General features: G+C 44.9%; 1 protein-coding gene across 1 annotated transcript; it reads left to right on the forward strand.

Moving 5' to 3' along the window:
- Positions 1–1446: 1446 nt before the first annotated feature.
- Positions 1447–7726, forward strand: LOC109738186 (uncharacterized). The gene is made up of 8 exons (XM_020297285.4): positions 1447–1859; positions 2231–2275; positions 2489–2603; positions 6028–6097; positions 6185–6233; positions 6891–6988; positions 7086–7224; positions 7312–7726. Exons 1-8 carry the CDS (start codon positions 1494–1496, stop codon positions 7465–7467), a joined length of 1038 nt encoding a protein of 345 aa, XP_020152874.1. The 5' UTR covers positions 1447–1493; the 3' UTR covers positions 7468–7726.
- Positions 7727–13132: the final 5406 nt, after the last annotated feature.

A 13132-nucleotide genomic window follows, 5' to 3' on the forward strand; every position in this document is an offset into this window, starting at 1 on the left:
GTAATCCTCATCAGAAGAATCATACTTCCAATCCTCTTCTTCTCCTGCTTTTTGTTGCTCCATGTTGGCAACAAGCTCAATTGGTACTGGACCTGATGCATCTCTTCCAATCCAGCTCTTGCTCTGTTTCATTCTTTTCTTGAACTTTCTAGCATGCCTCCTTAGCTCCACCACCTCTGAATCTTATCCACTGTCATCAGTATGTGGAATGCACTCAAAATCACTCTCTGAATCGAAACCTGATTTGTTACCACTAGCAACTGCACCTCCAACCTGGTTTTGATTTAGTGCATCAACTGTATGTTGAGTTGGATCAAACACTTGAGAAACTGCAATTTGACTGACATTTGGATGTAGATCGACATTTTCATGCCCTGCAGCAACTGCATTTTCACTTGGCCTTGCACTGATTGTTCTATGCTTCAATGGGCTGCTCATAACTTCTGTGACCACACCTGTTTCATCAGTGATGAGCACATCATTCTCAGACTCAGCAGGTTCAGCAACAGTGATGACAAGATCAGGTTTAGAATCTGTCAATGCCACAATCTCATCCTCAAAGTCACTCCCACTGCTACTGTGAGCACTATCTTCTTCTCCATGGTACTCCACAAACACATCTGCAACTACACCAACACATCAAAATTTGCCATCTGCACACACTTGCTGTCATCATTCAGAAACATCAGGCCATTGAGAAGTTCTGAACGAGGAACCAGAAAATAGAACTTCATTCCTTCAGTGCCATAGCCCTTCACTTCCTGCGGCGACAATTTGTTCCTTTCTATCTCTGACATAGCTTCTTCTCCCCCAACATATTGCAAATTAGGACCAATTCGGACGAACTGGCCACCCAAATGGAAACGGACATTCAAAATCTCACCTGGGTCCATGATTTCACTGAAATACACAAATAAGGCGAACCAAATTAACCTATCTTTGCTGTGTACGAACAAAATCTACAGCTAAATCACACAAAAATCATATCCTTTGGCCCGCAAAACCACCCAAAATCTTGGTAAAATCCTAACCATAGTGGTGCAATCACAGGCTAAAATACGGACATCAGACGAGGAGGGCACCGAGGTGATTACCTTCAGTTGTTCGCGCCGTCGCGCCGTCACAGACCGTCGCCGTCCCGTCGATCAGTCGCCAGTCTTCATTGTTGCCGCGCGAGAGAAGTGGAAGGCAGGAGGACACAGAGAGCTCAAGGTGGACTGCCGAGGGGCCTGTTGAAATGGTCGATGTAGGGGTGCTCTGCCTCCTGGGCCTCCAAAGGGCCGCCGGACGGGCCTCAGTGGGCCGACCCAGTTCAATTCTATCTCGCGCGCCAACCAATCCTGGCAACGCTTTGCCACGTCGACAATCCCTGTTTGACACAAGATCCCAAGGTTTGATTTGGACTGAGATCAAATAGATTAGGGTGCAAACACAGGAATTTTCAGTTTGGGGTTCATTTCCGCTGTTCCTTGCATCATCCCAATCCTCACCAAATGCCACCCATGGCCACCTCCGCGTCCGTGCTCACCCTTCCCCGCCTCTCCATCTCGCCAACAATGCCAGCGCGGGCGTCGCCAACCACGACGATGACGAGGAGGACCAGGCCTCTCCGCGCGGCGTGCGCCTACACGCTCCAGGAGGGCCAGTCCCGCCGCTCCCACCGCCTGCCCTGCGGCCTCGACCTCGAGGTCATAGCCCAGCAACCGCCTTCTCCGCCCCCGACCCCGGGAAGGAGCGAGCGGCCGCCGCTGGTGTTCGTGCATGGGAGCTTCCACGCGGCCTGGTGCTGGGCGGAGCGCTGGCTGCCCTTCTTCTCGCACGCCGGATTCCCCTGCTTCGCCCTCAGCCTCCGCGCACAGGTATTTAGTCAGGCATGCATCTGGGCTTCTTGTTGAATTGCCCCGGTGCTGGTGGGGCTAACGCTAGTGAGCCTGCGCATTCCAGAAACCAAAAGTGCAACAAGTTTTCGGAAAAGCAAATGTGGCTGGAGATGAATTCAGATAATTTGATGATGTTCCGCAAAAAAAAAAGACAATTTGATGATGAATGCTGTTGCATAGCCAATTAAAATGCTCTATAACCTACGCAACATAGTGTGTTTGGGTTGTCAAACAGTGGTGATGATTTTATGAAGTGGACTTGCAGCAATTGTGAGCATTTTACAAGACATATATAATGTAGTATTTCTTACTGAGGTATCACACTTTAATTGACTTATGATCTCTTGCAGGGTGAAAGCAGCATTCCATCTGACACAGTGGCTGGCACGCTTGAGGTAATTTGGCGAAACTGAGGTGCATTCAGAGTAATTTATGTTATTCTGCGACCCTGTATGTGTAACATAAATCATCCACAAAGTTGCAAGTAATGCAGCACTTCCTGCAACTAACAGCATTGCTCACTGTAACACTTCAGCAATGGTTGTATCATACTGCATTTCTTTATTATCTCACAAGAGTCAGCCCAGTGTGTGATTGACTTGCAGTAGACACATACTGGCGATATTGCTGATTTCATCCGAAAGGAGGTTCCTGTCCCACCCATACTAATTGGACATTCATTTGGAGGCTTGATTGTGCAGCAATATATATCATGCCTACAAGGTATGCTCTCACCAATGGTAAACTCTTGCATTATTTTTTCGATAAAGGGAATATATTAATATCAAGATGATATCAATTACACCCGGCCTCTGCAACAACATCATATACAGAGCAAGTCTAGACATGATGGATGCACACAGCAAAAAAATGAAAAAAAAAGGAAAAAACGAAAGCTTCGTCAAAACAAAGAGAGACTCGCAACAACAAGAGCACCACCAATGGTGGCAACACCTAGACTCCGAAAAAGATTCTCCAAAAACGACGCCTTCAGGAAGGTTATAGTGCACAAACACCATCATCGTCCGGTCCGACCATCCTAGTCAGATCCTGGGTTTTCACCCTGAAGAAGGTCCAATCTCCAAACAATGCCTTCAACAAGGAAACGACTATGAGGCCGCCATTGCCAGGTACAAGACCTAGGGCTTTCATCCCGGAACTGAGACCACCAAGAACAAAGTCTGTCAGTGTCGCCGCCCACTCGCCGAGATTACTGCTGCTAAGCTCCAATCGTCCGACACGCAAACTTCTTCCGATCTAGCCCATCCAGTCTTCATACATCACCGCCATTACCAAGAAGTTTCATACAATATGAGTGCGTAGAGCCTCTGGCCTTCGCTCCATAATGACATGCCCACCTCCGTTAGATCCCTGCCGACGAGGCGGATAGTGCGATGTGGTGGCGCCGCCGCTTGTACCTCGTCACGGTGAACCGTGCACAGCGCCGAAGATCTCAGGAAAACTCTTGCATTATGGATGTTACTCTGGAGCGTTCTTGCCATGCTCAGCATGTTTGTACTTCTTCCCAACCTCGTGTTAACAAATAAATGTGATGCTTGGAAAGGAATTGACCAAGTGAACGACTATCTTCTTTGCTAACATTCGTAGAATTGTTAACCGCATAAAGATGTACTTTCAACCAAGGTTCAAGGTTATAAGTTAAAGCATACTGGGTAGTATGGTTTTCTTACCAGCAGTATTGGATCATAGACTACCATATTATCACAATATTATGGTGTTTTATTTGTAAGTATAACCAATTGAAATATTGTAAGACAATACCTAAAGTGGATTATCCAACCCAATTATGTAGACAAACGGAGTAACTTCCTAATATAATATGTGATTACTGATGCTGAAAGTAATAATTAATTCAAAAGCATGCACATGGGAAGATAGCATAAACTGGCAACTATAGTGTATTAGAAGGCCTCTGGGATTTCATGTTAAGTTAGGTCGCATCATCGAGTGCACCATTGAGCATCTGTGCTACTAGAAGCTCATTCGGCTTTGAACATCAATTTATGCATGCATGCATCCCACTGCTTCATGCAGCCAGATAACATGCTGAGGCAGGACAACTGGAGTAATAGACTTCAAAAGTTTAAGTAACATTGCCACATACAAAGATGACAACTTGTTTACAAGCATTTTCTGCAGAACCAAAGACGATGGCCCATTTGGGGAGGGCTCAATGCCGCTTTTGAGCCGTTGTCAAGGTTGTTTTTGTCCTCAGTGTGGGTTATGCACAATTCGAACCGTGTCATGATTCTAACAATGTCACGAGTTGGATCACAGTCCGATCAAGATCCTTTCAGATTGTGGTCCATCTTAAGATCAGTATTATAGGGTGCTGGTAGAGTCGTAGTATTACATGATACCACGATCCATACCCATGGTTTAGACATGCTAACAAAAGCTAGGTCTTACTCCCTCTACCAGAAAATATAAGGTGCCCATGCTTTGCAAAGTTGAACCTTCACCATAAACTTCTTGTAAATACTTTGTTCATAGTTACGAAATACAGCTATATGAAAATACTTTTGAATACAAATCCAAAGGTACCAATTATGTATCACATAATGCGCATACTGTTGAACCAATTGTTAATTGCTGATCAAAGGTAAAGCTGGAAAAAACTGGACACCTTACACAAATCAACAGAGGGGGTATTACATAAAGAACCGATCCTTTGGCATAGATGATTTTTTTTACATAAAGTTCTTTTCTAAAAAAATAAATAAAAATTCTAGTACACAAGTTCTCGAGTTGAGCCTAGCACACAAACAGATAACCTTTTCCCTGAAAATACCAAATCAAAAAGGATTTCAACCAAGTGCTGTTATCCTTCTTCAATCCAAGTATTATTTCTGCATCTCCATAACTCTAGTCTTGCTCCTTAGTGGGTAAGGGGGTGTGATTCTCAGTTCTATAGGGCGCAGCAGAAGCTTGCTTCATTTCTTATCTGCCACGGTACCTGTGGTGGATCATCAAACCACATGGACATTAGCAGATTTTGCAGCAGTCTGAAAGTTAATTACTGTATGTTGGGGTACTGTTTTTTGAATGGCTAAACAGTGAACATGTGTACAATGTTCTGCCAAAGGACTAGTTGTGTTCTATTTTCTTACCAGGTTGCGTGACATAAGCATAAGAGGGAGATGGAAAGGAGAGAGGACCATAGATTGTTTAATCATGCTCTGGCTCTGATAGGGGTTAGGGATTTCTCTGGATGAACAGCGAGTCACCTTGAAATTATTCTTGTCCAATGATTAGAAGGACGTGGTTTAACTGTGATTGATGTCACGAATCTCAAGAAGTCTGATTGCTGAGAAGGATGGAAACCATGGGTCCTTGGTTGTGCCAAATTTTATCTGTGTAAAAATAAGCCTTTGGAATGAATTTATCCATTCCAAAGTATTGATACTCCCTCCGATCCATATTACTTGTCGCTCAAATGGATGTATCTAGCACTAAAATACGTCTAGATACATCCGTTTGAGCGACAAGTAATATGAGTCAGAGGAGTAGTATTTTTCATCTAATATGATACGCCATTTTTGTTAAACTAAGAGGTGGAGCGCATAAGTTGAGTTAGCATGTATCCTGGAGAGTCCAAACACACTGTTTAACTTCAAACATAATAACCTTAACACTTTTAGCACTTCCAAATTAACTTCAGCTATTAATTTGTTATGATTTTAAGGAAAGAAATATTCATCCATTTATCAAAATTTCTGTGAACTTTTATCTTGAAGTGCCACATTCATTTTCAAATACTATTATTTTAATTTCCAAATATCCTTTTTTGCATGCTAAGTCGTAATAATAGCAAAATGGATGCACTTTTCTGACCTTCTGGTCTTCCTTGAGACGTGCAAAAGTTATTTTCTTTGAGGACCTTGTATGTATCAATGTTGTGTTTTCTTACAACTACTCATTGGTCATAGTATTCATGTTAATTGGTAGAGTAAAGTTTAGTCCTTTATCAGCCCAACAGCATATCTGATTTCACTCTTTTTTGGATGTTCAGTATATTAGCATCCACATTTTGCTAATGAATAATTAGTCTCATTATTCTGAAGGAAAAAGTAATGTTTGTCTTCATCTATGGTAAAGTCACTACATGCCACCTTTTCTATTATAGGTTCAGAACCTTTTCATCCAAAGCTTTCTGGCGCTGTTCTTGTCTGTTCTGTACCTCCCTCGGGAAACAGGTGTTCCTATTGTTGTTTGCTACACATTTACCATCTTATTTATAACTTACTATCATTGTGATCTAACTCCTTTGTATCATTCTCCAGTGGATTAGTATGGCGTTACCTTTTGACTAAACCAATTGCTGCTATCAAGGTAAAACTGAACTATAATTTATCCTTTTCCTTCGAGTTTTATCATTCAGCCATCTGAATTTCAGTGCGATACTGAGATGCCTTGTATCTACATTTTTTTAGTTTAGCATTTACTCTATCACCTGTGGTGGGTGTTATACTTTGTTTTCACTTGCCAGGTGTGAAATGCCTTGAAGGCTTGAACATTCACTTATCATGCAATCATCAATCAATTCCCTTTTGAGCAAATCCAATTTTTTCTTAATATGGAGGGCTTGCTAATTATAGCATCAAGCACTGAACAAACTTAGTGAAGTTTCACTTTCGCAATGCTCTGTATGAATCACCATGCTTGTTGGCAGTCATTTCTTCTCCTTGTACAATTGGCTTGAACTCCTTATGCCTATTCTAACTCTCCCAATTCTCCTTGGTGGAGTCTGGATACGTTTGCTGATCCACTGTTTATTAGACCTGAATTACCCCATCCATACTTGTTGACTTTCTTTGCTTCTGCATGTACGTATCATACACTTCATGTACTACATGCAACCATTTCTTTGCTTCAAACTATGAATGACCTATTCATGTCTCTCTTCAAGCCATCAGTATTGAATACTTTGTTTGTGTCACGTGAATTTGTTCATGCGCATACATGAAGTTTTATTCATCTTGCTATCAGGTTACACTCAGCTTGGCCGCAAAAGCATATGCAAATTCATTGCCTCTCTGCAAAGAAACATTTTTCTCATCACAAATGGATGATGAACTTGTCCTGAGGTATTTATTGTTCGCATACCATCTCCAGCTTACATAAGCAATTTGCAGTCTAAATGCCTCTTTCCTTTCATCAACAATCTACGACATCATGTTTTAGGTACCAAAATCTAATGAAGGAAAGCTCAAAGTTGCCACTATTTGACTTGAGGAAGCTCAATGCATCATTGCCTGTACCTTCTGCCACAGATGGTACATTAGAAATCCTTGTCATGGGTGCAAGCAATGATTTCATTGTTGTGAGTGAACCCAACCCCCAAACAAATCTCTCGCACATACAAAAGAAATATTTCGTTTCTCATGCTCTAAACATTTCCTTTATCTAGGATGCGGAAGGGCTTTCTGAAACTGCAAGATTTTACAACGTGCAACCTGTCTGTGTGAAAGGGGTAGCACATGATATGATGTTAGATTGCTCGTGGGAGAAAGGAGCTGCGATAATCCTATCTTGGTTAGATAAACTGGCACCAAGATCAGCCTAGTATTTATTTTCTTCATCTGATAGATTTGATATCTTGGAGACCTTGTCAATCTTGGTTATTTGTAGCGTAAAGGCAGTTGCTAGTTATTGCTCTGAAGTTGTTATGTGTCATGTGTAGCAGAGCATGTTGTAGATCTAATTCGAATTCTTCTTTTTCTAAAACTTAATTCGAAGCCTTCTCTTCACAAAGATTGAATGTGTACAGTGTATTTTAATGGTTTACATTGGTGAAAGGCTCAAAAGCACTAGAAATGTTTTAATGGTGTACGTTGGTATTATTATAACACAAATAAAATGCTAGTCCCTCCGTCCCATAATATAAGATGTCAGGGAGTATAATTTAAATTTGTGTTCGATTAATCAGATTAAACTGTTTTTATTTTTTTGGAGTTCTTTTCAGATTTGAGTAATCTTGGAATTTTATCAATTCACAAATTGACATACTGAGAAGCTGATAATAAGTGATCGCTCGTGGGAATAATCAGCGCTTTTGAACATTGTTGTATGGGTCTTCTGTGCTAACTACAAAACATAATCGGTGCGCCTGACGTAATATAGATACAACATGTATTTGACATTTTACGAAAACTCAAATCCAAATCCAGTCCAGAACTCTAGAAACCAAAAGTACAAAGGCAGGGCTGGCAGTGTTAATGGGCAAAATGAATACTCCAGCCCAAATTAGTTAGCATTCATAGTCTGTTTTTTTTTTTTTTGTTTCTTGGAGCTGCGGGTAAAATTTTGTTGAATTTTTGTAGAGCTGTGCATACATATTGTACCTATGTTTTCGGGGGAAAAAGGAGGATTTGTAGAGTTCAACTGGCGTTAAACAAAGACTCGATGCGCTACGCATTGGATGTGTTATAGTACAAACTATGTCAGCCACACTGCCTGCCTTTTCTTCTTCTTTTGGATAAAAAAGAAATATATTAATATAAAAAGGAAGATACCAGTTACATCCAATTTATCCATTAACATGGTCTCAAGAGCTACTTAGGATATCAAGGATGCATACAATCAAATTATTAAAAGAGAAAAAAAGCGAACAACGACAACATAACACCCCAGGTTTTCACTCGGATCGGCAAGTGGCCCTAAAGACTGATACTCGCCGACAAAGGGAGTAGATAGATGTGTCCAGCACGAAATCGCTCCCCCTCCAAGAAAGAAAGCTAGGGTTTCTGCCTCTCGCCGGTGCCGCCTCATCTCCGTTGGCCCTAGGGCCATGGTGGCGCGGTGGATCCTGCCAAGGGCCGGCGGGAGGGCTCCGTTTTTAGTCGTTTTTTCAGTCTTGTTAGGGCTTGTGTCCTGCTCAGGAAGGCGAGATGGCGGCGGCTCCCTGAAGATGGAATAAAGGTCTCCTCGTGTAGCCCCCGTTCCGGCGGTGCATCCAGTATCGTTGGTGGGCGTGTGGAGGTGTGTCTCCGATGGATCTATCTTTGGTGGATTTGCTCGGATCTCATCGTTGTTCATCTATGTTCGTGTGTCTTAGGGATGGATTCTTCCGACCTACGTTATTCTTCATCGGCGGCGGTTGCTGTTCTGGTGCGTTGGTCCTATGGGGTCTTAGCACGACGACTTCCCGACTGTCTACTACAACAAGTTGTGCCCGACTCCGGCGATGGAGGGGTGATGACGGCGGCGCGTCTTCGGCTCGGTTCAGTGCATGTAGTCGTCGCTAGGTGGTCTACGGATCTGAATGTAATTTTTATTTCTGGTGTTCGTTGTATTGCCATGATTGAAGATGAATAGATCGGAAGCTTTTTCGCAAAAAAAGACTGATATTCGTATTTTGACCTCTGCCTTCTATAAGAGCAACTCCAACGCGCCGACCCAAACGGATGGTGATTTTGTCCGCTTTTTGTCCGTTTGGGTTGACCGCTCGCTCGACGTCTGCCCTTTCTTTTTGGGTTGGCCGTGCGCCCAAAGCAAGCGACCCATTTCATGTCCGCGTACAAATTTAAAAGGTCCGCGATCATAGATCATGCCAGCGGCCGGCCATGCCGCCGCCCAAAGTTCATGCCTGCTTGATCATAGGTCGCCGACGTGATCATAGGTCGCCGGCGTGAACGGCCCTCGGCCGTCCTGACTTTGGGTCTCATCGAGATCGTAGCCAACCGCGGCGGCACTGCCAGCGGCGCTAGCGGCCACCGCACCACCCTCGAAGATGATGCTCCGCATGAAACGGTTGGCCGTGTCGTCGTCGGCGGCCACCGGCATTGTGTCGAACAGGTTGCATGCCGGGAGCACGTCGGCTGGCATCTCCCGCGTGCATTTCCTGGTCCCTCCGGATTACGAGGCACCGGCCACCGGCGTGGCACTGAGGTCAATGGGCACTGGCGTAGGCGTGGAAGGAGTCACCACGCTCACCTCCGGCGAGCATGTTGGAAATATGCCCTAGAGGCAATAATAAAGTGGTCATTATTATATTTCCTTAATCATGGTAATGGTTTATTATTCATGCTAGAATTGTATTGACCGAAAACTTAACTACATGTGTGAATACATAAGCAAATACCAAGTCCCTAGTAAGCCTCTACTAGACTAGCTCGTTGATCAAAAGATGGTTAAGGTTTTGTGACCATAGACATGAGTTGTCATTTGATAACGGGACCACATCATTAGAAGAATGATGTGATGGACAAGACCCATCCGTTAGCTTAGCATATGATCGTTCAGTTTATTGCTACTGCTTTCTTAATGTCAAATACATATTCCTTCGACCATGAGATCATGCAACTCCTGAATACCGGAGGAATACCTTGTGTGCTATCAAACGTCACAACGTAAATAGGTGATCATAAAGATGCTCTACAGGTATCTCCGAAGGTGTCTGCTGAGTTGGTGTGAATCAAGATTGGGATTTGTCACTCCGTATGACAGAGAGGTATCTCTGGGCCCTCTCGGTAATACAACATCACAAGAAGCTTGCAAGCAAAGTGACTAAGGAGTTAGTTACGAGATGATGTATTATGAAACGAGTAAAGAGACTTGCCGGTAACGAGATTGAACTAGGTATGGAGATACCGGCGATCGAATTTCGGGCAAGTAACATACCGACGGACAAAGGGGAACTACGTATGTTGTCATAAAGGTTCAACCGATAAAGATCTTCGTAGAATATGTAGGAACCAATATGGGCATCCAGGTCCCACTATTGGTTATTGACCGGAGAAGCGTATCGGTCATGTCGACATCATTCTCGAACCCGTAGAGCCTGCACGCTTAACGTTCGTTCAGGATATAATATTATATGAGTTATGTATGTTGGTGACCGAATGTTGTTCGGAGTCCCGGATGAGATCACGGACATGACGAGGAGCTCCGGAATGGTCCGAAGGTAAAGATTGATATATACGACGATATGGTTGGGCTAAGGGGTAAGGCTCACGGGGCTTTAGGTCGGTGCAAAAGGAAGTTTTGCGGAGGTCAGGGACCAGACGCTAGGGACCCTGGCGTCTGGCTTTGGGCCAGAAGCCAAGGCCCATGGTGTCTGGTACTGGAAACCGAGAAGAACTCTTCCTTGCATTTCAAACCGACTTTCAGGAGGCTCTTTCTCCAAGAAACGACCCCAGGGCTCAACATATAAATAGAGGAGCAGGGCTAGCCCCTGGGGGACACCACGATTCACCAAGCCGTGTGTCGGCGCCCCCTCTCCCTCTAGTTCTAGTTCGTCCTCCATTCTACATCCGTTGTGCTTGGCGAAGCCCTGCGGAAATAGTTTTCACCACCACCGTCACTACCTCGTTGTGTTGCCGGAACTCATCTACTACTTCGCCTCTCTTGCTGGATCGAGAAGGGGAGGACGTCATCGAGTTGAACGTATGCTGAACACGGAGGTGCCGTACGTTCGGTACTTGATCGGGATGGATCTTGAAGGTGTACGACTACATCAACCGCGTTGATAAACGCTTCCGCTTAGCGATCTACAAGGGTATGTAGATGCTCTCCCCCTCTCGTAGCTATACATCTCCATGGATAGATCTTGCGTGTGCGTATATGTTTTTTGTTTTCCATGCAACGTTCCCCAACAGAGCATTTCCCGGAGAGTCGGGAGGCTTGCGGGTAGACGTGGAAACCGGGAATCGGGTGCGTCGCCGACATGCGGGGCGACTCCGACAGCACCATCTGAGGAAAGCGGACGAGCCGGTGCTGGCAGCGGCCACGGCGGAGTTGACGAGCCCGTGTTGGCCAGAGTTTAACCTTAGGTAGATCAGGGCCTCCCTCGTTGCCGCTGCGACGCGGGCATTGGTGTCCTCCTGCTGCGCGGCGGTGGCGGCCGCTGCTTCGCCCCTTGCGTCCGCCGCGTGCCTCCGACCCTTCATCTTGGCCGACTGCACAGCCCGCTCCTCCGGTGTCAGCCGCTTCTTCTTCTTGGGCGGAACGAGGATCTTGTGAGGGGCGCGGGGCTTGCTTTTGCCGGAGGGGGCAGAGGCAAGGCCGGACGAGGCGAGGCCGGCGGCGGCATCGAGGGCGTCGTCCATGGCGAGTGGCCGGGAGCGCGCGCGGGCGGGAGGGTTTTTGGGAAAGTGGAGGGAATGATGGATGCTTTGTCACCGAATGGCGGGCTAGGGGGAGTAGTTGGCGTGCGGCGCGCGCGTCTGTCTCATGTCCGCGTCGACGCAAATCAGGCTAAAAAGTGGACCACAAATGGGTTGGCAGGCGGACGAAAAGCGGACACACGTCCGTTTGGGCCGGCGCGTTGGGCCGACTTTTCTGTCTGCCGCGACTCAAATGGACGCGTGTGGACAAAATTGATCGGTGCGTTGGAGTTGCTCTAAAGCCATGGCATACAGTTTGCATGCTCTAAAAAACATCATCGCATAGGAGATCCCTTCAGACCACATCCGCCCCTCCCCTTTTTTCTCCATGACTAACTCAGATCATAAGATTGACGAATCATTATTCCTCGATAAGAAGCCAATCGTCACTGGTAACAAGTTATCAATGACAAATTATTAGCGACGAGTTGCTTGCTTTTCAGTAATGAACGTTTTGGGTCCGTCATTGATAAGCGATTCTATAATAGTGATACTCACACAACGCCAATTGAAGACCCGAGTTAGGTATTTCAAGATTAACAAAGTCATCATATATGCCTAGACATAGGTGAGATTGCCGCTTTCCGTTGAAAAAATATTTGGGTTCAGTTAGATACAAATAGCTTCAGACATTATGTTTGATCCCCTATGGGATGGGGTATAATAATGACTTCTGTCCTTCAAGCTTCATGTAGCTTCTCGATAGAAACACACATAACATTAGAGTAAATTAAAGATATGTCAAATAGTAGTAGCACCAAAAACAGCCCTAGCTAGATTGGTCCTACTACAAGCTAAGTGACCGGAGCATCCGAAGAATGCAAGGTGCTTAGACATGTGCTTGAAAAATAAATCATTTTTTCCCTTTCGGAGACACCACTCTAGATACCTTGCATTGTGCGAACTGAGCGTAACTCAGTTCGTTAGGTTCCTTGTGGTGGGACCAACTCATCAGGGTTCAAGTCCTAGACTTGGCATCGATGGCCATATTTTCCTGCATTTATTTCAGTTCTTCTGGTGACGTGCGTTCATGAAGGGGTCTACAGCGACTTTGTCAATCTGAAGATAATGTACCAGCTTAGAGGTTCTTACATGGGTAGGGTGTGCATGCGTGCGTTCATATGA

The sequence above is a fragment of the Aegilops tauschii genome, chromosome 2, assembly GCF_002575655.3.
Source record: "Aegilops tauschii subsp. strangulata cultivar AL8/78 chromosome 2, Aet v6.0, whole genome shotgun sequence".
Lineage (NCBI taxonomy): Eukaryota > Viridiplantae > Streptophyta > Magnoliopsida > Poales > Poaceae > Aegilops > Aegilops tauschii.

Excerpts from the sequence above, each read along its gene's own strand:
- LOC109738186 (XM_020297285.4), top strand. The coding sequence starts at position 1,494 with ATGCCACCCATGGCCACCTCCGCGTCCGTGCTCACCCTTCCCCGCCTC. Across the intron at positions 1,860-2,230 it reads CCCTCAGCCTCCGCGCACAG|GGTGAAAGCAGCATTCCATC; the intron begins GTATTTAGTCAG and ends GATCTCTTGCAG. Across the intron at positions 6,989-7,085 it reads GATGATGAACTTGTCCTGAG|GTACCAAAATCTAATGAAGG; the intron begins GTATTTATTGTT and ends ATCATGTTTTAG.